This window comes from Cibotium barometz, chromosome 43 (assembly GCF_041138505.1).
Source record: "Cibotium barometz isolate CiBa-2024 chromosome 43, ASM4113850v1, whole genome shotgun sequence".
Lineage (NCBI taxonomy): Eukaryota > Viridiplantae > Streptophyta > Polypodiopsida > Cyatheales > Cibotiaceae > Cibotium > Cibotium barometz.
The window spans coordinates 12,772,820-12,799,150 of record NC_141088.1 but is presented as its reverse complement, the minus strand read 5'-3'; the positions used below and the strand labels follow the sequence as shown (position 1 = coordinate 12,799,150).

At 49.2% G+C, this 26,331-nt stretch overlaps 1 protein-coding gene across 11 annotated transcripts in view; it reads left to right on the top strand.

The window, feature by feature from the left end:
- The first annotated feature begins 406 nt into the window (after positions 1-406).
- LOC147613543 (DNA polymerase eta-like) overlaps positions 407-26,331 on the top strand; it is a 102,761-nt gene continuing 76,836 nt past the window's right edge. For 6 of the 11 annotated variants that reach the window (XR_015263212.1, XR_015263210.1, XR_015263211.1 and 3 more), the window contains exons 1-2: positions 407-713; positions 16,095-16,215. Coding sequence is in view for 3 of the 11 variants with exons in the window: in XM_086781521.1 (XP_086637647.1) it covers positions 638-713; positions 16,095-16,215 (197 nt within the window). In the remaining 8 variants the exon portion in view is untranslated. Of the gene's footprint in view, positions 714-16,092; positions 16,229-17,179; positions 17,341-26,331 lie in introns of those variants that run through there. The other 5 variants (XM_086781526.1, XM_086781522.1, XR_015263213.1 and 2 more) reach the window with 5 other exon arrangements.

Below are 26,331 nucleotides of genomic sequence, written 5' to 3'. Positions count from 1 at the left end.
GAGCGTCATGACGATAACGGGCCATCGAGGAGGGAGGGATAGACATGCAAGCTATCGACAATGGGAGGGAATTGCATCCTTTGATGACATGTGAGTGGAAGGAAATCATATTCTAGTAAAGATGATCGGAAGTGCTTGACATCTTGTGTGTTCGGGAGAACTATTTTTACTGGATGTTATAGTAATCCTTTTTGAAGGCGAAATGGCAAAGTTTGAACAAGCATTTTCAAATTCCCATTAGATAGGTTGATCTGTAGTAATCGAGATGGCTCTTGCTGCCGAAGCAACAAGTTAGCGTGGGGTTGGCTACCCATTCAACATCTCTTTGTGGCTAGTGGGCGGAATCGAACCCCAGTTTGAACAAGCATTTTCATCAGAGTTTTATCCAACTATTACTAAAACTCGAGGAGGCATTTTCCTAGGTGCATTGTGTGTGTGTGTGTCCTAGATCCTGAAAAGGTACAGGCCATGCTCGGTTGGGATGTTCCCACTACAGCCCAAGAAATCCCCTCATTTGTTGGTTTGGAACCCCGTGGGCAGGCAAAATCAAGGGCGAGGGTTTGTGTGCGTGCGTGTGTGTGTTGGGCGCGAGTTGTAACTTGTGGAATGTGCAGTGCGTAGAAGTAGTTCACGCAAGATGCCAGTGGCTCGACCCGAGCCCTCGGAAACCCGTGTCATCGCCCACGTCGACCTCGATTGCTTCTACGTTCAAGGTAATCTGCTGCCTTTATCATTTCTCTGATTGTACTTCAAAGCCTTCTATGAGGAGCTTCAATTAGAGAAAGAAACCTCGGATACTTAGAGATGGAGCTATACATTCACATGCTCATTAACTTCCATACAAAGCCCCCAGGTCCTGTGAGACCAATGCATCATACATACCACAAATATAGTTTCCATATGTCATGTGAAATAACCTTACTACTACTAACTAAGTATAGGTAAAGTATTGTTTACAGGTAGAAATTTTGTGTGAAGCAACCTGTCTTAAATTGTTGCTATTTTTCTTTTTAAATAAATTAACTAGATCATGTAAAAGAAACATCAACCAAACTAACTAGCGCGACATGATTAACATGTGGATATAGAGATATAAAGTCACGTGACTAATTGTGTGTGGATAATACGATGGTGGGCTCGATATAAATTATCCACAAACTCGTACAAACTTGTGGTGTCCACTTCATGTGTAAGGGAATCTCTATATCTCTAGAGATTGTTGGATTTGCAAGTTTGGAGACAAATCAATGATCAACCACACCCATTTCTCTATTGAAAACATTACCTTCCCGTGCTTGTAAGCCATTATCATCTATGCTATTGTAATGATTTTGACCCTTTACAAATTAGAGCTCACAACACGGGCTGATTTAAATTACTAAGAAAACATATACAATGCATTGAGGCTTGAAAATTGAATTAAAACTTCAAAGCAATACCTTAAATTTATGCCCTAGTACTAAGAAGTGATTTGGAAATTGGAGGAGGAATTGAAGGGAGGAGGAAGATGAGTATAAAGAGAACGAGGAAGAAGAAGGAAAAAGTGAGGAGAGAGAGAAAGAAGAAGGTGAAGCTGAGGTGAGCTGAGGTGAGGTGAATGAGAAGCAGAAACAGAATGTAGAACACTTGTGCCTATGTGCTAGGGTTTTGAGAGAGAGGCATGGAAGAAGAACAATAGGTGCTCGAGGTGCGAACTCTATTCAAACGAGAGTCCACAAAGTAGCAATATAGTCGGCTGCCATCTACCTTGGCTTGCTCAATGATAGCCCGAAGCGTGAATATGTGATCCACCGTGGAGAAGGTCTTCCTGAATCCTGCCTACCCCGGCGTCGTGTATCCCTCTCTCTTTGCTAGTGTGCTAAGCTCAGACTCAAGTATAGATCCATAGAGCTTTGCCAAGATATTGCCGATCATGATGGTTATGTAGTTATCGGTGGACCGATGCCGATCTGATTGCGAAGACGCTCGAGAATGGGGCGGTTGACGGACTTCGTAAGGATGTCTGCATGGTTGTCTGCTGTGGAAATGTACTGGAGTCGGATGGTACCAAGCTCAACCTGTTCCGTGGTAAAGTGAAAATGAACACCCACATGCTTGGTACGGTTAGAAAAAATAGGGTTGCCAGCAAGGGCAATCGCACTCTGATTGTCGACGAAGATCGTAGAGGTGGTGTCGATGGGGACGCGTATGTTGGAAAGAAGCTGATGAAGATACATAGCCTGAGTGGTGGCGTCATAGAGGGCCCAGTATTCGGTTTCTGCTGAAGAACCTGCAACGGTGTCTTGCTTTTTGCTAGACCAAGAGAAAGGGGCAGATCCGACGGAGAACAAATAACCTCCATGAGAACGTCGGGAATCGAGATCACCAGCCCAGTCGGAGTCCGTGTAACCACGCAAGGTGATCCCACGACTGTAGTGAAGTCTATACAAAGGTACCTGCTAGATAGCGAACAACCCTCATTGCTGAACTCCAATGTGGCCCCTTAGGAGCATTGAAATACTGACATAAAATAGATATCAGGACGACCTTCATCTCCGCTACATATTCTGACATGGTATCAGAGCCCTAGGCTCTTGATAGTTCTTGGGATTTGTGTGAGCAAGAGGGGGACTGTTGTGTTGCTGATTGGTGGACTGTTCGGGAAGAGGAGAAGCAAGAGGACGACGGGCTGATTTGCTGGACAGCCATTTGCAGGTTAAGTTCTTCTTTGTTCCCACCCACCCACCCCTTTTTCAGATTACATCCCCACAATGGCAGATTTGTTAGAGATGGCTGAGAGACATGTGAAGATCCCGACACTCCCCACGTTCCTAGTGGACCGTCAGTTGGACGGGAATAACTACGGCATCTGGAAGGTAATGATGGAATCTATTCTGGAGTCTTATGACCTTGCTGATTTCATTGTTGTTGGGGTTCCACGGCCGGAGGTAGAGGAAGGGGAGTTATCATCGATTCGTAAGGACCGGGAGGCACAGGCACAGTTGTGGGATCGTGTCAATGCCAGGGTCCATTCATTCATCTTCCTCAATTGCACACCACAAGTAATCAATCATATAAAGCATATGACGCTGGGGCAGAGGTATGGCAGCATTTGGCTTCTCTTTGTAACAGGGTATCGCCCATGAAGAGGATTTCCTTGGAAGTACAGATGCGGGTTATGAACCCTGCAAAGTCATCGACGATGCGGGAGCACATTAACAAGCTGCAGGCTCTTCAGCAAGAAGTTCTTCAGGCTGGGAAGGAGATATCATCGAAGGACATGGCCATAACGTTGCTGTCGCATTTGCCCTCTTAGTACTCAGCATTCTACTCGTTTTTGATTACCAATGGCAGGCTCAGCACCATCACGTGGGAGGAGCTTGTGCCCATGGATCATTGACACACATCCGAGAGAAATCCGTGAACCGTGGACGTACCGTCGAGGGGCCGTGCCTGGAGGCCCTTGTGGGGACTAAAAATGAAATAAATAAATACTATAAATTAATAAGTGTAGAAAAACAACTCTTTTTCGACTTTGAACCCTCACTATTCATCATTATGTTGTTGCCACATCGAACTTCTCTCTTAACGGGACGTTGAGAGATGAAAATGCCAGCATTGCGTGCCATATGGTGAGTAGCTCCACTGTCAACTACCCAAGTGACAGGATGACCACAGGGAAGAGTTGGATGGGCCTCAATGATGGGCACAGAGGGATTGTCAGGTAACTGACAAATCTGAATGAGGGTAGAGGCTTTCCCCTGCGGATGGCCTCGTTTAGGCCTTTGTTTCTTCTTTTTTTTGGAGTAGTGGCTAGAATCAACCTTAAATGTGACCTGAGCAATATTGGTCGAGGGGCCGGGATGAGGTGTAAGGGAAGACCAGCCAGACATCTCTTCAGGAGTGGTGAAAGAAACTGACTAGGAAGGTGGGGCTTGAGCAACCTGACTATTGGCTTGCCACTGGGAGGAACGCAGCCAAGTAGAACCATTCCCTTGTTGCTGAGTCCTTGGAGGAGAGCTTGGTAGAGTAGGTGCTGGATTGCTACCCCCTCTGGATCGCCAATTTGGGGCATTGCTACCACCTTGGTTGTTTTGGCGGGTGGAGGTAGTGGGGCCGGAGGTGTTGCCTCTATTTTCCTTGGCTTTAAAAACACACTCATCATCAACATGTCCAAGTATTTGGCAATAAGTGCAAAATCTATTCTTTTCGGGAATATTTTACCAGTGGGGAATGGGTGTTGAGGCAGGATTTTTGGAATCAATGTTGTTGCCGAGAAGTTTGCCCTGATTTCCTAAGTTGCTGTTCCCTTTCCCTTGTTGTCCTTTTTGAGTAAAGGTGGTATTGGACACAAGGGCCCCTCTTGAGTGGAGGAAGAGGATGACTTCTTGGGATGAAATTGGTCATGCAACCGAGCGAAGCGCAAGAGTTGGCACTCACACTCATATAGGTTAGGCATAGGTTCTAAACTAATGGTCTGTGTGACAAAAGTAAAGAAGCTAGGCGGCTTGTTTAGTAAAGTGATAACCTGATCTTCCTGGGACTTGGCAGAACCAGTGGTGGCAAACTCGGCATTAAGGTGCTGATATTCAGCAACTTTGACGGTCAAGTCATCCCCTTCTTTGATAGAGAAACTTTGAATTTGATGCTCAAGATCAATGCGACGCGTACGATCACGTGCGGCATCTCTCTCTGCAAGGTGTGCCCATTTGTCAGAGACATAGGGGAACTGTTGGAGTTGTGAATGGAACTCGGGCAAAAGGCCTTGCATGAGCTCCACTATAGCAGTGGCATTTCTAGCTTCCCAATGGCTGATGACTTCAGGAGGAACTAGGGAAGGGTGGGGTTTTGGTTCAAATCCCTTTACTAGGTTCCAAGAACCTTGGGAAGTGAAAACTTGTTCCATAAGATTAGCCCAGGTTGTATAATTAGATCCGTTAAAACGAGTATTTTCTGTGAAAGCATTTCTGGACATAGAAACATGAAAGGAAGATGGTGGGGGAGTCTAGGAAGGCTGGTGTCCATATCCAGAGTGTAAGTGTTGAGGAGGGAAACCAGACAGTCCACCAGGACCAGGCATGGGTGAAGGACTTGTCGAGGGTGCTCCATAAGATGGAATAAAGTTTTGGGTACTCAGCATAGGTGGAATACCTGGTTGAGGGACAAACCTTGGAGAGGACATATAATTGGGAAAAACACCAGTGCCAGAGATGGGTTGGTAAACCACTTGATACCCTAGAATGCTGGGTGGTACCGCAGTGCTAGAGGGCATAGTGTTGAAAGATAACTGGGATGGGTAGAACCCATACGTAGGACCCAAAGGAGGTGTAGGCAGTGATGACTGCATGTATGCCAACACTAGTAGGAAGAGATATGGGCGGCTGAAACAAACACAACACATACTAGAGCAAGAGCCAGACCCGCTCGCTGAAGCTCCCGCTCTCCCCCCCTGCTCGCGCTGCCTGCACGCCCTTCCCCCTTCCCACCCACCCACGCGCCCTTCCCCCCCCCCCCCCCCCGCCTGCCCTCGCTTATGTGCCCCCCCTCCGCTGGCTCTCTTGCGCTGAAGCGCCCGCCCCCATCTTCTCGCCTTCGCGCCCCCCTCCCCTCTTCAGCGCCCCGTCCCCCCCTCCGCCAGCCCTCTCTTTCCCCCCACCCCTCCTTTCGCGTTGCTTCCGCCCCCCCCCCCCCCCCCTAGGGTTTTTTTCTTCGCCGCCTTACCCCCCCCCCCCTTCTTTCTGGTTTTTTCCGCCCCTTGGGGGTTCTTTCCTTTTTTTTACTTTCCGCCTTCCCCCTCCGCCCTTTGTGTGCAGCTCGGTTCTTGCAGGTCTCTCCGCATTCGCTCTGCCTTCGCCATAGCTTCAGACTCTGATGGAGGCTCCTCCCGCCCCACCTTAGAGGGACTCTTCCGCAGTCTCCTCGCCCGCCCCTGAGGATACCCCCATCAGGCTTTCTCTTTCGCCAGAAGAGGAAGCGAGCCTCACCGCAGAGGTGGAACGCATCCAGGCACATTCCACCATCTGCCGTATAGTCGGCACTCGCCCCAGCAGAGGGGAGATCCGGGATCTTCTCCAGGCCTGCCTTCTTGCAGATGTGGGCAAGATCCTGGACGTTCAGCTATTGGGCTGTGGACACTACCAGATCGAGTTCGAGACAGCCCAGAGCGTGGCCCAGGTCCTAGCCATGAGTCCCCTTGACATCAGGGGCGCTCGGGCATTCTTCAGACCTTGGCAGCATGGCTTTGACCCAGCAGCGGCCGAGCAGGGGAGCGCCTTTTCCATGTTACAGTTTGCTTCCCTAGACTCCGCCGCGAGTACCTTCCGCTCCTTTCGAGGCTAGGAGCACTGGTGGGCTCGGTGCTCGAGACTGGCCCCACAGCAGCTTCAGTGGTGGCTAGAGCAGCTGGGCTACCTTCAGTCAGAGTTTTGGTTCCTGACATCTCCTCCCTTCCGAAGGTCATTCAGCTACCTAGGATGGGGGGGGATGGATTGATCAGAGAGTGGAGTTCTCGGGGCTCCCGAACCAGTGCTTTATTTGCAGACAGGTCGGCCACCTGGCCAAGGCCTGCCCTCGCAAGAGACCCCGACCTTCACCGCAGCAGAGCAGGCCTCTGATGGCCCGCCCACAGATGCGGCTCGGTAGGCAGCCTCCGGGACACCTGCTCAGCCTACAGAGACCTCGGAGTGGCAGCCTGGACAGGGGCGCCGTCGAGGGAGACAACCCTAGCAGCACGCCCAGAGACTGATGCAACAGCAGCCACAGTCTCAGCATCACTGGGTTCCCGTGAGGAACAGCTTTGCTCCCCTCCAGGAGGAGACCCCAGCGTTGACTGAGGACCAGGAGATGCCAGCACCCCCTCCTTCGCCCCACCCCCCCCTCCCCCGTCCCCCCTTCCCGCCTCGCTTCCACCTTCGCCTCCTCCCGTCCCCGCCCCGGTTTCGGCAGCGGCTCCTTCTCCACCCCCTTCTCCCCCCCCTCCTCCCCCCCCCCCTCGCCTCAGCTCCCCGGGAGGCCCTGGCAATCCCCTGGCGTTCACTTGCAGTCCGGAAGGCTCTGAGCACCGACCTTGCTGGAGCACCGCTGCAGAGGAGACTTACCATGCCGATTCGGGCTTCACGGATATCCTCTATCCGCAGTCGGCTGAGTCGTCTCGACACTAGACAACGCTCAGAGGCTTTTGATTACTCCTTCACACGGCTTTTTGGAGCAGAGGGCCCCCATGAGCCAGCACCCATCGGAGTTCATGTAGTGATACCTTCGGCCCGCGGGGAGGAGGCACTTGATTCAGCGGTGGCCTTCTCATTCCCTCTCTGTGGCCCATGCGACCGGGAGTGGACTCTGGAGCTTGCTCTTAGCACTTTGAAGACTCAGGCAGTTGAGTTTTCTCACCATGTGAGCGATCTGGAGGTGACAGATGTGATAGGCCGACTATGGGAGTTGGCTCATTTTTTCTTTGATCCTGGGAGTGTGGATGCCTCAGGGATTCGACATTTGGTCGTTCGCATAGTGGCAGACTTAGCACACGACCCTGGATATGTATGCATACACGAGGTTGCTCTGTTTGAGCGTGAGGTAGTCGCCATGGGACAGCCACTGGTGCCTGATGCGAGTTTCTTGCAGCACACCGGGTGGGCTGATTCGTAGCCGCTTGGATGGGGACTATTCTCCATCCAAGCCGCTTGCGAAGGCCCGCTGTACGGCTGAGACAGCATCCACCTCAGCAGGTCATCTATGAGGATCATCTCATGGAATGTACAGGGCCTTGGCGGCGCACATTATATACGTTATCGTGGTTGCTTGAGGCAGGAGCTTTAGAGATGCCTGGTTGGGGGCAGTATTGATATTTTGATGATGCAGGAGCACCATTTGGGTGAGAGCAGGATCCGGAGATATGGTTCGGTGATGCCTGGTAGATGGGACACCTTTTGGTTTGCAGCAGGGTTTTGCCCCTTGGGTGGGCAAGGAGGAGTATGTATGGTCATTGCGGATGTATGGCGGCAGGCCATTGTGGATCGCGGGATCATTGTGCCTGGTAGAGCACAGTATGTCATTCTGAGGACGCAGACGCATGATGAGCTCTTTGGCGTGCTCAATGTCTATGCGCCCAACCATGCTAGTGCCAGAGCAGAGTTCTGGACCCAGGTTACGGATGCATTGCCAGAGGAAGCACATTGGTGTGTCGGGGGAGACTTCAACATGCTTGAGGACCCGGCCGATAGGGTGGGAGGCAGTCATGATACAGTGCACGGTACGGAGCTTGCAGCTTGGGAGCGATTTTGCATGACACTGAGGATCACTGATGCATGGCAGCATGAGGCCTTCTCCTGCTCTCAGGACAGTCTTAGTTTCTCTTGGTCGGATCGCCGGCAGGGAGGGACTAATCTATCACGAATTGATCACTTCTATGTGGGCGACAGGTTAGGGGAGCGAGGGGGCTCCGTTGGCATTCTCGCTGGCACCTCTTTTTCAGACCATGCGCCAGTTATTTTGACACTTGAGGAGAGGACACGGAAGACCAGCTTGCAGTTGAGGATCCCAGAGAGGATACTTACAGATCCTAGGCTCGCTGAGGACATTGAGAGGATATGGCATGATAGTCAGAGCTCTGACCAGGATGTAGCAGGCCAGTGTGCCTAGGGACTCATCGAGCTCAGCTCTTTTTTGCACGCTGCAGCCTTGACACGGCTGGGAGAGACTTGCGAGCGGGAGCGTCGACTGAGACGTAGCCTCGCTTCGCTTCAGCGCCTTCAGGAGCAGCAGCCTACATGTAAGTGGGTGGCGTCCCAGCTGAGCCAGGCACGCCAGGAGGTTAGAGAGGCAGAGGAGCAGAGGCATGAGTTTTACTATCGTCGCCAAGCCTCTTAGTGAACGCAGCTTGGTGATAGAGTGACTGGGGAGTTTTTTGAGATTACTGGACCCCGCCATGCTCAAGCAGGAGTCCGCCAGCTTGGGAGGCCGGACGGATCGGTAGCTACTGAGCTCGGGGAGACCAGAGCCATTGCCACTGGTTTCTATAGAGACCTGCTTTCAGCGGAGCGAGCCACTGAGGCTCGGGATGCTTGCAGACAGACTGTGTGGGCCCATGTGTAGAGTTCTGGGTGAGCCTCTCTCAGAGGTTGAGCTTGCTGAGGCCTTGAGGGTCCTTCCGCGCCATCGTTGCCCCGGGGAGGACGTATTGACGCCTGTCTTTTTTATGCGCTATTGGGACCTTTTGGGGCTAGGCCTCCGCAGGGGCTTTCAGTATGTTTTGGACACTGGGGTGATGCCACAGAGCTTTTCAGAGGGCTCGATCTTTCTTATCCCCAAGGGGGAGGGAGTATCAAATGATACTCGGCATTGGAGACCTATTACGATCCTCAATACTGTCTACAAGGTCTTAGCAAAGGCCTTGAGTTTGAGGATCCAGCCCTTCCTGGGGGAGCTGATTCATGCTACCCAGACAGGATTACTTGGTCGTGATGCTTCTCGATTTTGAGAAGGCATACGATAGAGTCGATTGGGGTTTCTTAGAGGGCACTATGCTTCGCCTGGGCTTTGAGCCAGGTTGGATTCGAGGGGTGGCGGCTCTATATTCCACAGCTCGTAGCCAGGTGCTGATTGCAGGAGGACGGGGGCCGAGTTTTGAGTTGACCAGATCAGTTCGTCAGGGGTGTCCTCTCCCCCCGTTTCTTTTTCTCTTCTTTGCTGAGGCTATGAGCATGTATCTGACGGCAGAGGAGGTTGGTTTGAGAGGACTCTAGCTCCCAGTCCGGGGGGAGGACCTGCTCGATGCTGAGTTTGCTGATGACACGGGTTTATTTTTGCATGGCCAGGAGGCCAATCTTCAGCGGGCAGAGCAGTCGCTCCAAGTTTTTAGTGCAGCTTCGGGCGCATTGATCAATTGGCGCAAGACGGATCAGTAGCGCTCCCACTCCGGCATGGAGCCCAGACCCGGGTTTTAGATTGAGTCCTCCCGGCACAGCAGTGCGATATTTGGGATGCCATATTGGACTAGATTTGTCACCTGAGCAGCAGATTGCCCCGCTTCTTCTGAGCATTCGGAAGAAGCTTTTGTATTGGAGTACAGCTCGACTATCCTTGGCTGGGAGGGTGGTGGTGGCAAATCAGGTGCTTTTAGCGACCATGTGTTACATTACGTCCTACTGGATCTTCTCGAGCTCTTGTATCAGCTAGGTACAGAGGCTGATCAGGAACTTTCTTTGGTCTGGGCGGGATGGTCAGCCAGCCCGACAAAGGTTGCTTGGGCAGTTATTACACTTCCGTTGGCCCAGGGAGGCTTGGGCATTATAGATCGAGTTGATTGTTCGGGGGCTGCTTCCAGGCGCTGAGCCTTGGAAAGAGCTTCTTTTGCAGCGGCTGCAGGCTTGGGCTCCCCCAGCAGGGGGCACTTGGGCACCAGAGATACGATGGATCTTCATAGAGATGAGGAGGACAAGCCTTAGTAGAGGATGGGAGGACAGATTTGCCTTGAGCATCCTGAGAGCTTGGGAGTTGCTGAGACCGGGGCTCTCTCAGAGACCTCCTTCTTGTGATGAGGAGCGGGCGAGACAACCGCTCATCTGGAGCCCAGCGGTTCGCACAGAGCAGGGTCATATGCTGGGTTCTCAGCCGTGTCTAGCCTGGGGACCATTGGCGGCAGGCCTAGCACGTAGTTTTGGAGATTGGCAGGCCTTTTGCAGTCTCCCAGAGGAGATCCAGGTGGAGAGGCTGAGTCACTTCAGAGGGGGGTTGATTATGAGGGATGACATTCAAGAGGCACTCACAGAGGAGTGGTTCACGCCTCTCGAGCCCGTGGCCCCACGGTGGATGGGAGCCTTTACACAGTTGGAGATCCTGATTGCTGTCAGAGCTTGCACTGAGGATGGCAGATGCCTCTACTATGAGATCCAGGATGAGGGCAGACTTCAGAGAGTGGAGGTGGAGTCGCCTTTGGTTGCAGAGGGCATCTTTCAGAGGATACGGGTAGTGGCCGCTGCTTCTCGGAAGTGGCATATTGACCCAGACCTTGCAGATGTGGACTCTGATTGGCCGGAAACCTGCTTGCCCTGGTGCTCTCGTGTTTGCGCTTCGGCCCATCTGCTAAGCTCATGCTCCAAGATCGATCCATAAATCTTGGCCAATGTGTGACCAATCATAATAGTCTTGTAGTTCACGGGATCCATGTGGTCACCTACTTTGAGAATGGGCACAATGATAGTAGAAGACCAATTGTCGGGGAAACCCTCGCATGGGGCCTTGTTAAACATATGAACTAGAAGTGGAGCCAATACATCCCTTGCATGTGAGAAGTGCTCGTTGGCAATTAGCCTGTCATGATCTTGTGCTCTCTCATTCTACATCTTGTCAATAGCATCTCTCACCATGCTCAAGTGGAAAGAGGAGGAGTGGGGGGGCGAGGCTTAGGAGGGTGGGGAAAGGTGGTTGTCCGGGGACGTGGTAAAGGGAGGTGGCGTATGCATGCCATATGTCGGGTGAGGTGAACGGGGTCGGTGAGCGACGATCCTGGAAGAGCCTTCAAGCCTCCTTGCAGTCCCATCCGAGAAACACTTATCTTAGAGCCTCTCCTGCATGACACCACTGCTTAGGTCAGTACATGTCACGTGCATGCACCCATGACATGCCTAATCCAAGGCTAATCCTTGGTGGGCAACAGATAAACATAGGCTCAAGTATGACCCGAAGGCAACCCATAGGACGCAGAACCAATCGGCCACTTGCAACATGCTATAATGGTGGTCGGCAGCAATTTACAGCATATGTAGGCTGATTGCTGGTTGGCCAGCTTAGTAGGTGTTTGGGAGCCTATAAATGGCTAAGCCATGTAGTCATTCATTAATCTCTTTCCCATACAGAGATAGGTCCTAGATAGGAATTAGAAGGTCATTAGTCACCCTTTTGGGCAGGCCAAAAGACCATGTAATATACACCTTTTTGTATCATATAAATATACTGAATACACAGCTATCTCTCTCTCTCCTCTCTTTGTCTATGTTGATTGTTCTTGAATCAAGAGTTTCTAGGCAGTACTCAGGGCTGAAAGAAGACTTCCAGAGCTTCCGCATGTAACATTGGTATCAGAGCTTCAGGCTGATTTTAAGGTATCGTTGCTGCCTATGTCCCACCTGCCCTTATTGCATCGCGCATGGATGAAACCGTCACCCGCGTCTTGATCTTTTGGTAGTGTGGTGACCATGCAACATTGTATGTGCATCAGGCTCAGCAAGGCTAAGTGCTGAAAGTGTCCCAGAAAAACTGCATAGGTCCAAGGAGAGTAACTCAGAATGTGTCAAGACCCTCAGAAGCTGGTTCGTGTTAGGGAAACCCAAGAGAAGGGTTTCATGAGAGTCGGTAGCCAGTTGGGGCTTTCAAGGAAGGTTTTTATGGAGTTGTGGATGATGTTCATCCAAGAGGCAGAGCCAAGGGTACCATGATCAGTTTCAAGAAGAAGGATTCATGTTTGTGTTTAGGGACAAGGCAAGAAGGCAAGGGGACAAAGTGGAACAGATGCATAGATCTCTACACCAGATTTGGAGTGGAATCAGAGACAGAGCAAGGTTTTCATTGAAAAGGTTTCCAGGAAGGAAAGGATGACAAGTTTGGGAGTCCATGTGGAGGCAAAGGGATGATGACAGTCATCCAAGTTCAAAGGATCATCAAGTTTAGCAGGAGGGGATGCCATGTGCATGCACATGGACATGCCTAATCCAAGTAATACTTGGTGGGCAGCAGATAAACACAGGCTCAAGTATGCACCGGAAGGCCTCAGAACCAATTGGCCATTTTGCAACATGTTATGATGGTGGTCAGCAACACCTTATAGCATATGTAGGCCGATTGATTGCTGGTCAGCCAACTTATTAGGTGTTTGGGAGCCTATAAAAGGCTAAGCCATATAGTCATTCATTCAGCTCTCTCCCATATGGAGATAGGTCCTAGATAGGAATTAGGTCATTAGTCACCCTTTTGGGTAGGCCAAAGGCCATGGGATTTGTACATACATATACACCTTTTTGTATCATATGAATTCAATATATTGAATATACAACCATCTCTCTCTCTCCTCTCTGTGTCTATGTTGATTGTTCTTGCATCAAGAGTTCCTATGCAGTGCTTCGGACTATAAGTACTGAATGAAGACTCCCAGAGCTTCTGCATGTAACAATACAGGTATAATCTCTAGATATTTATGTGCACTACTCTAAGAGTGGGTTAACACACACACTCATACATATGTTGCCCTTTTAGAGGTTGTTCACACACATTTACTCTTTTTGTACTTAGATAAGGCTTGTTCTCTAACACTCCCCTCACGTGTTATCCTAGTTCACACACTTTTTTGGATAAATCTATGTCTATGACATAGTTTCACTAGAAGTTGTGCCTGGTTCTGTCCATGGAGTAGAGTACAATTGTAGTCAAGCCACATTCTGTGTTGTAGATCTTTGAAAGACCCATGAGTCTTCATACTGTGCAAAGTTTGCAACTTCTTTGCAGGCTTCTTCTTCTTCTTGTGTGACATTGGTCTCTACTTTCTTGTGAAAGCAATTGTTCTCATTGTAGTTTGTTTTTCCATAATGTTTACAAGGCTTCTTGGCATAGCAGTCCTTCTCTCCATGATTCTTCCTGTCCCCCTCCGCTTTTTTTTTTATCTTCCTTTCTTCTTCCTTAAGGAGGCTATGACCCCTTCCAAGGTAAGACTTGGCAGGTTCTTCAGTGTGGTGATGAGGTTCCCTTAAAGCTCTTTAGGCATGGACTTTATGAGTATTGCGAGGGACACATAATCTTCAACTTGTACCTTTAGACGTGCAAGCTAGTTCATTAAGGACTTCATCATGTTCCCATGAGCATCAAAGCTGTCATGTGGTTGCATCAAAAGACCATAGAAGTCTATCTGCAAAGAAACTTCGGAGTCCTTTGCGTGAGCCCCAAAAAGCTTGTCTAGCTTTTCATAGGCTTCTTTGGAGGTTGGGAGATCTGCAACATGGTGTATGAAATTATTAGAGAGGCCAAGGGCTATGAGGCCAAAGGCTCTTTGACCCCTAAACTTCGATGATTTTTGATCTACATCTTCAGTCTCGAGCATCTTCTCTTCTCCTTCAATGAAAGTCCTTCTCTCCTTCATAAGACTAAATTTTGGTTTAGTCTGCTAGGTATGGAAACTTTCTCCCATTAAATTTGTCAATGAACATGTGGGTAGCCATGATATGCTATGAATCTTGGAAGGTCTTAGCAAAGGAGGGTTTCCAATGCCAGTGAGTAATCCCTTACAGAAAATGCCTCCTGAAAAACTAGGGTTTCCAAACAAGGGGGTTTTGATCAATGATGCTTTAGCATGCTATAGCAACACTTAAATGCTTGATTTGTGCCCTTAATTTTTTAAAATGATGGAGTAACTAGGGTTAATTGCTCTAATTAAGCACGATTTTGCAGAAAATTAAAAAAGCCCCAAATTGATTTTACTTCTTGATTGGTTGAAGCTCTTTGATTTGTTGATTGCTGCAGATGATTCAGAATCCCCTCTTCCCGTAGTTGGCACTGCGAACTGGTGAGTTGTCCAATTGGCCCCACACTGGGGCACTTGGTCGTGGCTTGATCAGTTGTGATCCTGCCTGTAAACTTGCCCCTTAGCTTCCTAATGTTGAGAATCGAGATCCATGTCCCTGTGGTACTCACCTATGTGATGCACATGTCATCTATAGCTTTAGAGACATCAATTGGCAATCTACCAGGCTGATTGACTCTCGATGCAGCATTACCCAAGCTAGGCACCAAATAAATAGTTCTTCCTATTTTTTAAACAATCGGCAACAAAATAGAGCTCCGCCCTGTCAACTCCTAAGTGGCCAAGACAAGTACTGAACATTAACAAACAGTGACCTTCATTTTGAGGCAGCTCAAAATGATTTTTGAGCAGCATGTAGACATTACCAAGCAGCATCATACAAGTGGTGTACAGCTGTGAACATTCCCATTAATTTTTGGGCGGCCTACAGGCAGTTCCAGGCAGCTTCAAGGCAGCATGATCAGCTTCAGGGCAGCACATGCAGTGTTTAGAACAGAATGGGCAGCTCGGGCAGATGAGAAACAGCACCGAGCAGCATTCAGGGCAGTATGGAGCATGTACGGAGAAGGGGGGTGTGGCTCACTGTATATATTTTAAGGCAAAGCCTTGTAGAGTTTACTTGTGTGAAACCAGAAATCAAGGTGGTCAATTCAGAAGAAGTTCAAGGTGCTTTAGGCAGCCATCTCTTTGGACAGATATTAGTCACTTGATGGAGAAACTGTGAGGTGGAGCACGCAGACATGTGTGAGGATGTCACCTGAAGTAGGTCTCACATGCATGTCATGATTGCTGGGCCCGTCTATAGGGTAGATTAGAGAGTGTTGGCAACGTGAGCCCTATTTGATACTCTTCATGGAGGGGCATGAGTGGGTTGGGGGTTAGCAGGGTTAGTTCTTGTTCTAGAGGGAAGGCTTTGCAAAGGCATGAAGAATCATGAAAGAGAGGATGGTTGAAGCTAGCATTCTAATCGTCTGTTGAAAGAGGAGGAGGGAATGCGACATGCATCAGGTTTTAGATGCATGTGCCTGTCTGCTAGCAGTGCATGCATCCCCTAGTTGCCAGAAGTCCATCTTGGTGGTAAGGTGATGCACTCTCTCTAATGTGTGCCAATGTGTGGTGATCCGGGAGGGAGAAAGTAATATGCTGCATCAAAAACTATGTCTTCTGATGTTTACCCACATGTACTTCATGTCATGCTTCACCACATGTACCATCTTTGTAATATATGCAAGCAGAGCAGCACAGCCACCAACCTGATCCTTGTACACTGCCTGATCTTCTAGTCTCCTGCCTACAAGCCATCTCTTGGTGTCTTCGGGTAGAAGGTATGAGGTTGAGAATGATGTTATGTTGAATCATCGATAATCAGACTCTATACTTGAATACTTATTTTTTGTGCTCAGTCTAATAATATAAAATTTAAAAATGGAGTGTACAAAACTCTCAAAAAAGTCACTTTTAAAATTATTATATGAATTATACAAATTAACTTGTATGGCCTATTGGCTTGATTATATATGCGTGTTGATTGTCCTTTTTTTTTTGGGGGCAGTGGAACAACGAAAACACCCTGAGTTACGAGGCAAGCCAACTGGAGTAGTGCAATATAATCCATGGAAAGGTGGAGGCCTTATTGCTGTAGGCTATGAAGCTCGCCACTTTGGAGTAACACGGTTGGTCTTGCATGTTGTTAACTTCACAACCTTTCTTTTCCCTACCTTGCAAAAGTTACGTTCTAGTGGTATTTCTGAATGCTGGCTTTGTTCTTTTTTCTAATCTCACTAGGTTAATCAACAATAATTAAAGGTAGGGCGACCTCTCTGTCTCTCTCTTTTTTACACACACACACACACACACACGCACAAATTTTTTCAAAGTCAAATGAGAGGTTATAGGGTGCCCCACTACTTGATAGTACCACTGCCATAGCGTGTGATCTGCACAGTAGCTGCCAACCGACTAAGCTCTCAGTCCAGTAGAAGTGACACCCAAGTAAATGTATGGAGTGAAGATATCAACCAGCTCAGAACATTTTGTGGGACATTTGGTGACGGGATGCTGTTGGGCAGCAGGGTGACGTCAGAGGCTCTCGGCTGTACAACAGTGGACAGTAGTTCAAAATTGTGCACTTGAGGGGCTGACTGATCGCACTGCAGTCGACTGGTGCTGTATTGTGTGCAGTCTCAGGATGTCCTTCCTGATGACCCTGTTCAGCTCTGTGCGGCTGAGAGCAAAGGAGGGTGCCTCTATGCTATACTGGAATGGAGGGAGTGCCATGCATACTAAACCAAGTGCTCACCTGGGCATACCAACATTGCGTGTCTCCGTCTAGTGCTAGCTGTCTCGAGGACTCTACGCTGGAATTATAAAGTGGCCGCATTGGAGCTTAATAGATAAATTGGGAAGTCTAAAGACCTCCATGTATATACTTGTTGGAAGCGAGACTATGGAGCTAAGGACTATTTTTAGACTCGGCTGGATAATACATGGTGTGTGAGCTCGCTTTTTCTCCTCACTCACTCTCTTGCATGTTTTGTGTTGAATCTTGCTTAGCTTGATGGATAGTTGGATTTAGCTTGGGCTTTCTTACTTACAGCTTCTCTTTTCATCCTCTAGCTTGATTAGAGCTGACTGTAGGGATCTTCTCTTGCTTCCATCACGGCAAAGGAAACACTTATACCCCATTAACAGTGGAGCTTTCAATAGAGAGGTGATTTGGACGAGGAGCTAGCACACCCACAAGGGAAGTTGCAACTTGTGGCTCCTCAACGAAGTCCCCACAACATTGTATCGGCAAGGTAAAACACCGAACTGAACATTTATGGTGCCATTGCCAGGAAATAGTCTTAGGGCTTAAACTCGATTCCAAACTATTGGACACACCCAATATTGCATGGTGTTCATTAGAGGGTCACACCTTGAAAAACATTCGTATTGGAGTGTTGAATGTGTGATGTGTTTGTTTTCTTTTATGTTTTCTTAGAAAAGTTCATTTTAGTTTGCAAGTTTGGAGGTTTCAAAGAAAAGTTTTTTGTCGAGCGTGAGCGCTAAAGCTCCCCACGTCTGTTGCCCTTGCCATTGCCTTGCTCCTGCCAACCCTCCGCCTCCCAACTGCCCGGTTTGCCCCCAGCTCCCGCCTGCCATGTTGAGCCCTCGCTTTTGCCTGTGCCATTTGCCTTTGCCCCCCCGCCGCCCCGCCCCGCTCCACTTGAGCCCTTTGTTGCCCAACCCTATCCTCTCCTTTGGCAGGTGTCTTCAGCTTTTGGGCTGTTTTTTTCTCTTCGGTGAATGTTGGCATCTTCTGGGCTTCACACCTCCAAGGGGACTCCATGACAATCGCTCCATCATCCTTGACCGAGGCCAGTCCCTTGCCATTTCTGCTTAGAAGTGGACATCCAACTCCTCGCTTGGACAGTTGCCTCCCTAGAGGCCTCCGCCTTGGTCTGCAAAATTGTGGGTAGCCACTTGGCATGTGGATAGTTTAGGGATCTTTTGCTAGTGCAAGCCTTATTGGCGAGCCTGGAAAGATCATGGATATTCATCCATTGGGGCGTGGATACTACCAAGATGAGTTTGATTTGCTTGTAGCATAGGACAGAGTCATGCAGTTGAGCCCCGATGCATTGCGGATGGCCCAGGCCTTCTTTCCGAGGTGGTAGCATGGCTTTGACCCAACATCTGGCCCTTTGGCTGTGGCGTCTTAGGCTTTCCCATGACAGTTTGCTTTCCTGGTCTTAGGACGGAATACCTTCCACTCCTCTCGGTGATAGGTGGTGTCATCGGGGGAGTGACCCCCCCCCCCCCCCCCAAAAAAAAAAAACCGCCGCTATGGTAGCTCAAATGGTTGGGATTTCCATCTCTTTGTATCTGCATAGCCTCTCCGGAGTCAGTTCCTCACGTCATATTGCTTCCTTGCCTCCGAGGAGCTCCTATTTTGCTTCGTTTGTCTGCAGATGGAACACCTCCCTAGTTTAGATCCTCATCAGGGGTAAGGGGGAGATACCGGCACCAAGCGTCAGAGGACCAGGGCTTGGCCTCGAAGGACCTTGGTGCAGAAGAGTGGTAGACCGCTGGTCTGAGGTGGAACCACCGTCGGACTTCCAGAGCAAAGCAGCGTTGCTAGGCGCGCTAGTGTGGCAGGCCACAGGAGGACACGGTTTTGTCAGAGAACCATTACAAACACTTGTTTCAGCAACCCCCCGATAGTGATCCCTCCCGCGGGGCCGTACCTTCGAGAAACCTGCCGCCGGCCCCTCCTTTCCTGATGATTCCACTCCAGGCATCCAGATTCCCACGGAGCCTCAGCCCTCGTCTTCCCAGAGTACGAGATGGATCTTCACGGAGATGCGGGCTCGTGCCTTTAGCCCTGCATTTGAGGATAGATTGGTAGCTAGCCTCTTGCGTGCTTGGGATCATCTTAGGCCAGCTCCTTAGCATTCCACTCTTGTTGCGTCTGAGGATCTGGAACCCCTGGTCCGTTTGCCCAGTGGTCACATGTTGGGGGCTTCCTCGCATGTGTCTTGGGGAGCTTTGAGCATCGGTCTTGCTTAATCACTTGGAGATTGGCTTACATTCAGAGAGTTGGCCCAAGTGGCTGAGGAGAGGATCCTCACTGGGATTGGGGGTAGGGATAGACTTAGCCTTGACATCGACTCTTCCATTGCGCTGGAGTGGCTAGCCCTGATCTCGGACCCTTCCCCCCTGCAGTGGTTGGGAGTATTCACGAGTCATGACGTACCTTTGGCTGTCCATGGCGCGGATGAGAGCACCCCCTTACTCACCTTCTCTATCGGCACTCATGGCAAACTTGAGAGAGCAGAGCCCCCATGGAGGATTTTAGGGGATGCACCTTGCAGAGGGTGAGGGTGATTGGTTTCCATGCGCATGAGTGGCACATAGAACCTCCATCGGCCAAGGTGGTGAGAGAGATTCTGGAGTTTGTGGATTTGGGAGGGTCATACTCTCACGTGCCTCTAGTGGGACCCAAGGGAGTAGTCACTAGTGTCCTACTACTACTTGAGTGCCCTCAACCTCTGGCATCTGAATTCTGCAGCCCAGCCATGTGGTGTAGGCAAAGAAGGGGGTGCCAAAAGTCTCCTCACTGTCATCTGTATCATGCCATGTCCAGCAGTCTCAGGGCCTCCCTCCTCAGTTTCTCTCAAATTTCTAGAAGAGGTTGTGGGATAGTTTTCGGCCACAAAAGATCACTCTTCTTTTGTGGTAGGTGGCACATCGGAGCCTAGTGGTTGGCACTTGGCTGGCCATAGGAGGTAGGCTAGCAATCTGTTCAAGGTGTGGCCATCCCCACGAGTCCCAGCATCATTGTCTTTGGGATTGCCAGAGGGCTTAGCAGGTTTGGCATCTTCATTATGGACTGGGCACCCTCTCGCATAGTTACGTGGGAACACAGTTGCTTAGGCCACTGAGGCCGAGGCCATCATGTCATATGAGGAGGAGGGTGGGGGACTAGCCCTTCAAGTCTCACCTTTGTATTTTTGCAATGCCAGTCCTAGCTCCATCCACTGGTCACTAGACTCTAGGTTCTAGAGAGAGATGGGAGATTTGCAACAGTATTGCTGTGTAGCACATCTGGAGAGCTTGATGCAGCGAGAAGCCATTGAGGGAACCTTCACCCCGCCAACAGAGTCCATCCGGAGCATCTGGCTCGGTATCATTCATACCTTCGAAGGGCTTCCCGGCGCTACCGCATGCGGTCACAGCCATCCAGAAGCTTTCCCCACTATCCACAGAATTTTAGCCGATTCGTACCAAAACTAGTAGGAGTTAAGAATTTTTTAATGTAGATAATCAGGGAGAATATGAGACATTAGGAAAGATCTAGAAAAGGTGTTGTAGATTAAAAATTGCATCCATAGGAATGAGAACTAGGAGTATTAGGGGACATAGATAGGGAAACGATACTCACTACTCAACAAAAGCTAGAATCAACAGTAGCTGTGGTGTAACAAAGTTTTAACATAATAAAGAAATGGAGCAAGCCAAACACAGAGTAGAATGAGCACAAAGAAGAGCTCAACAAAATTAGCTGTAGAAGAAGAACAAGACTATGACGAGAGCGTAAAAAGACTTTTTGGCGTCACGGTCCCTTTCTCAGTGATAGTGATGGTGAGCCCACTTGGCACTATTCGACATGATGACAATGTACGATCATACATTGATACCATCCTCCTCCACACTAGGACACAAAGCAACCATAATATCTTCCCTTTGTGATGGAAGCTCGCCGTACCGTTGAAGGATATCCTTGATCTGCAACTGCCGGGGGTGGAGGGATGAGGTCTGAGGTTGGGGGCATCTGGCTCTCAGAAGGGATTGTGCACGCTTACTAGTGACACCTTGTGTATGTGGTGCCCGAGGATCACGGGTCTGTGTAGGCCGTAGTGCACTAGGCTATTGGTCCACTATAGCCGGTGGTTGTGATCTAAAGAAATCTGTGATGGAGGTTTGGGAGGCACCTCGTTGACTTTGTCTCTTGGAGCGCTACCTAAGCAATGCCTCTTTTTAACACTTTCCCGAAAGAGAAAATGAAATCTCCCTTGGATCTCATAGTAGGGTGGGCATTGTTTTTTTCAATCCACTCTTCCATTAGGATTAGGTAGCTTAGCTAAATTCTAATTAGTTCAAAAGATTAGGCAACCCCTAGAAAACCAAGCACAAAACATAGTTTTCTCTCTCTGGTCGACCATGATGTGTGAAGACATGTTTAATGAAAAGATGTGCAGCTTGTGAAGCAGACAATGTCTTTTTGCATGCAATAAAATATGCTTGCTTGCTAAATCTATCAACAATAGTCCAAATCGTATCATTTCATGCAGAAGTAATAGGTAAACCAGTAATGAAATCCATAGAAATTTCTTCCCAAGGACCGTCAAGAATAGGATTAGCCTGGTTTTATGTAAATGAGTGGGCTTGTGGATGAATGATCGGTATTCTGGCAGAAGGCACTATTTTCTCCAATCATGCACCTCATTTTATCCCTAGGGGCAAGACATAAATTTGAGCACTTGGATTCTAGACAGCCTCATTTAGAACTCCGAGATATGTAGCAAGATAGAGGAGATATGGGAGAGTATGGATTTTCACACTGGTTAGTGACGTGAGAATATGGGAAAATCCATACTCTTCCATATCCCCCTTGGATATCTTTATTACCAAGGAGTATTTCAAGTGTAAAGCTTTGGGGGTTTCCCACTGGGGATATATATACAATCACCATAATAATATATACAACAGGCCTTTTAATTCCTGCCCCAAAAATTTTATTAACATAAGAAAAATGAATCTTCTATGTGTGGGTATTGATCTTCCTGCTTTTTCATAGCTTTTCGTGGATAGTTTAAAATAGAGAACTCTGCTGAAAATAATGCAATAACAAATTTTAAAGCCACAATACCCGGCAAGTACTTCTTTAAATTCAGCCAGTTTTAGATGCAATTCAATAACATTGTACTCATAAGAACACATGTAGGAGGACTGGTACTGCAAGTACATATAGGAGTATGATGACTTCAGCAGCATCCCAGACAGGGTGACCAGCATGAGGTACACAATGTAGGTACAGAGAAGATATCAGCATTATCAGCAAAAACAGCAGATAATGTTAGACCCGGATGGAGTTTAAAACAAGATTAGCACTTGATTAACTAGATGGGATTAGGGATTAATCATAAGATGATTAAACAAGGGCACGTGATTAGATGGAACGATTAGGCATTATAATAATGGCCCTTTTAATAGGAGAGACCCCCTTATACAAGGTGGTGCATATGCTGCCACCACACATGCCACATGTCACGGCATGATGCCAAGTGTCCCTTAGAGGTGTCACCTTCACACATTATTGCTTACATAAGATCCTTCTAAGGGCTTGTTCCTGTTAGAAGTCATCTCCTGTCCAATTTTACACACCAGGGCCTTTGTTGTGGGTGTGCCCGCCCTTATGAGGTGTTTTCCCACTTTTCTCCACTCTCCGCATTTTTCCCCTATTTTTCCCATTTTTTCTGAGGCTTGGGAGGGCTGCCAGAGGGTGCCAAGAGCAGTACAGTGCTGGCCGACTGGATGTTTATCAGTCGTGGGCACTCTTGTTGCTGGCCGACTGGTTTTGATCAGTTTTGGGCACCAGATTGCTGGCCGACTGCATTTATGTAGTCGTGGACCTTTTTATCAGTCGTGGGCTTTTCCTTATGCTGGCCGACTGCCCTCTAGGGAGGTATATATAGGTCCTCAGCCCCCATACCTCATTTGTATCATTCCTCGGGATCTTCTTGTGTATATAGAGCAGAGTTACACGCCTACATCTCTCTCTCTCTCTTGTGCTGTTTTTCTGCCTGCGTTTTTGCTCGTGTTCCCAGATTTGGTCATCATCTCCGTTGCGTATTCTGACATGGTATCAGAGCCCTAGGCTCTAGATAGGTCTTGGGATTTGTGTGAGCAAGAGGGGGACTGTTTTTGTGGCTGATTGGTGCTGTTTTGGACTGTTCGGGAAGAGGAGAAGCAAGAGGAAGGCGGGCTGATTTGCTGGACAGCCACTTGCAGGTATCAGTTCTTCTTTGTTCCCACCCACCCACCCTTTTTCAGAGTACATCCCTGCTATGGCAGATCTGTTTGAGATGGCCGAGAGACATGTGAAGATCCCGACACTCCCCACGTTCCCGGTGGACCGTCAGTTGGACGGGAGCAACTACGGCATATGGAAGGTGATGATGGAATCCGTTCTGGAGTCTTACGACCTCGCCGATTTCGTCGTTGTTGGTGTTCCACGGCCGGCAGTAGAGGAAGGGGAGTTACCGTCGATCCGAAAGGACCGGGAGGCCCAGACACAGATGTGGGATCGTGTCAACGCCAGGGTCCGTTCGTTTATTTTTCTCAACTGCACACCACAGGTAATCAATATTGTAAAGCACATGACGCTGGCCAGAGGTATATGGCAGCATTTGGCCTCACTTTACAACAGGGTATCACCAATGAAGAGGATTTCCTTGGAAGTACAGATGCGGGTTATGAGCCCTGCAAAGTCGTCGACGATGCGGGAGCATATTAACAAGCTGCAGGCTCTTCAACAGGAAGTTCTCCAGGCTGGGAAGGAGATATCGTCAGAGGACATGGCCATCACGTTGCTGTCACATTTGCCCTCTTCGTACCCAGCATTTTACTCGTCTTTGATTACCAGTGGTAGGCTCAGCACCATCAGGTGGGAGGAGCTTGTGACCATGGTCCTGGACCAGGAGGAACGATTCACGAACCCTCCTCAGGGTGGAGGTTCGGAGGCCTTTACTGGCCAACGGTCGAAAGGCCGTAACTCGGGCAAAGGGAAGGCTTCATCGGAGAAGTCTTCTGAGAAGAAGTCCGACGCTGACTGCGAGAAGCTGAAGGCAGAGAGGACCTGTAATGATTGTGGCGAGAAAGGCCACTACTGGAGGTAGTGTCCCAAGCGGAAGACCGAGAAGGGTGAAGACTCCTCAGCAGCAATCATAAAGACTCCGGCTTTTGTGCACCTGGAGGTGATGGACACCGATGCTTCATTTTCTTCAGGCAGGGAGGAGATTGGAGGACTCTCCGCAACGGATACTCGGGAGTGGATTCTCGATAGTGGTGCTTCCAGGCACATGACTACTTCCCGTTCCGGTTTACAGGATCTCTGCAGGTGTTCTGGTCATATTCTTACTGGGGATACGTCCACTATCCCAGTTCACAGTGAGGGCAAGATGGAGATAGTTCTCGATGGCAGAGGGGGGAAGCATTCCTCCCAGGTGTTGTATGTTCCGGCACTTGGTTTTCATCTGTTGTCAGTGCATCAGGTGTGCAAGACTGGCGTACGGGTGGAGTTTGATGAGCATTTTGTTGCTCTCCGGGACAAAGCAACAGGCCAAGTGGTTTGGGAAGGCGGAGTGGAGAATGGAGTTTACAGGCTTTCAGCACTCTCTCTCCTAGGTCCTCAGGATTGTGATGAGTGGCAGACTCGTAATGGCTACTCAAGTGTGGATACGCTGCAGGAGCGGGCTTTCCGAGACCAGGTGGTGGATAGCTTGCCAGTAGATGGCAGCAGTTGGCAGGAACTTTCCAGTATTGAGGTTGGTAGTTCTTGTGTTCGTGAGTCAGAGGAAGCTAAACAGGTCACTTATGCTCTGATGTCTCGTCGTGTTCGGGACAAAGAACCTCCAGTAGATGAGGATGTTCTTTCCACGGGGACCTTTCGGAAAGCCCGGCAGGTGACAGGTGCTTACTTGCAGAAGGAAGTGGTTTCTCCAGGCTTTGTGGTTCCGGATTCAGAGGGGGTGGTTGACAGGTTTCAGAAGGCCTTGCGTGGTCTTCAGAAGGTTTCCAGGACTTGTTTGTGCACCGTAACAGGTGTTGATCCTCGTGAGCAGTGTGATGTCTCTGTGATTCAGAAGCTGTATGGTTCATGGATCTGGTTGATGGACACCGGATTGGACGGGAGCTTCCTGATGAGGCAGTTGAGCTCTTGGTTGCAGATGTCTCTTTGTGAGGCAGGATTGCGTTTCCTGTGGTTTCTGCGGCATGCGAAGGATCATGGACTCTTGTACATAGGAGGGGGATTGTTGGATGGAGTCTGACTCCGCGGTTGGAGTGACTCGGTTTGGGGAGGAGATCCGGACACGAGGAGATCTACTTATGGCCCAGGAGCAGTTTTACGGAGCAGGAGGAGGTTACATTGCAGGTTTGGGCTTCCACTGGAGGAACCCATGGTCATCTAGAGGCACTTTGTGCGTGAACAGATCGTTGCTGATGACATCTTGTTGGAGTTCTGTTCGACGGAGGACAGTACGGTGGACCTCTTCACGAAGTCGCTCTCTCAAGACTTGCTCAGGCGGCACCCCAGCTCCCAGTGGTTGATTTCACAGCCAGGAGCTGAGAGGGGGTGTTAGAAGTCATCTCCTGTCCAGTTTTAAACACCAGGGCCTTTGTTTTGGGTGTGCCCGCCCTTATGAGGTGTTTTCCCACTTTTCCCCACTCTCCGCATTTTTCCCCTATTTTTTCCCATTTTTTCTGAGGCTTGGGAGGGCTGCTAGAGGGTGCCAAGAGCAGTACAGTGCTGGCCGACTGGATGTTTATCAGTCGTGGGCACTCTTGCTGCTGGCCGACTGGTTTTGATCAGTTTTGGGCACCAGATTGCTGGCCGACTGCTTTTATGCAGTCGTGGACCTTTTTATCAATCGTGGGCTTTTCCTTATGCTGGCCGACTGCCCTCTAGGGAGGTATATATAGGTCCTCAGCCCCCATACCTCATTTGTATCATTCCTCGGGATCTTCTTGTGTATATAGAGCAGAGTTACACACCTACATCTCTCTCTCTCTTGTGCTGTTTTTCTGCCTGCGTTTTTGCTCTTGTGTTCCCAGATTTGGTCATCATCTCCGCTGCGTATTCTGACAGTTCCCACACATAAATGAACCCACACACTAGTGGTTGTTCATGTAGGCATGTGCTCACTTATGGTAGTGCTATGTGTGAACAAGGCTTAACCAAGGGCACTTTTTCCCATGTGGTTTTTCCCCTTGGACATCAAGTGTGAAAGGACACTCTTAACATATAATATTTTGTACTTCTATATTATATGGATGTGGCACACAAGCAAGGGTTGACTTGCATTTTGTGGATACCACACTTTTGGCTCTCTCTCTCTCTCTCTCTCTCATTTCTGTGTGTGAGCTTCTCAACCTTGCACCTAACCCTAATGTGCAGGTTTGTGTGTGTGAGTGTGTGAGTCCAACACCCAACATTTGGTATCAGAGCTGGGAGCTGGGAGCTG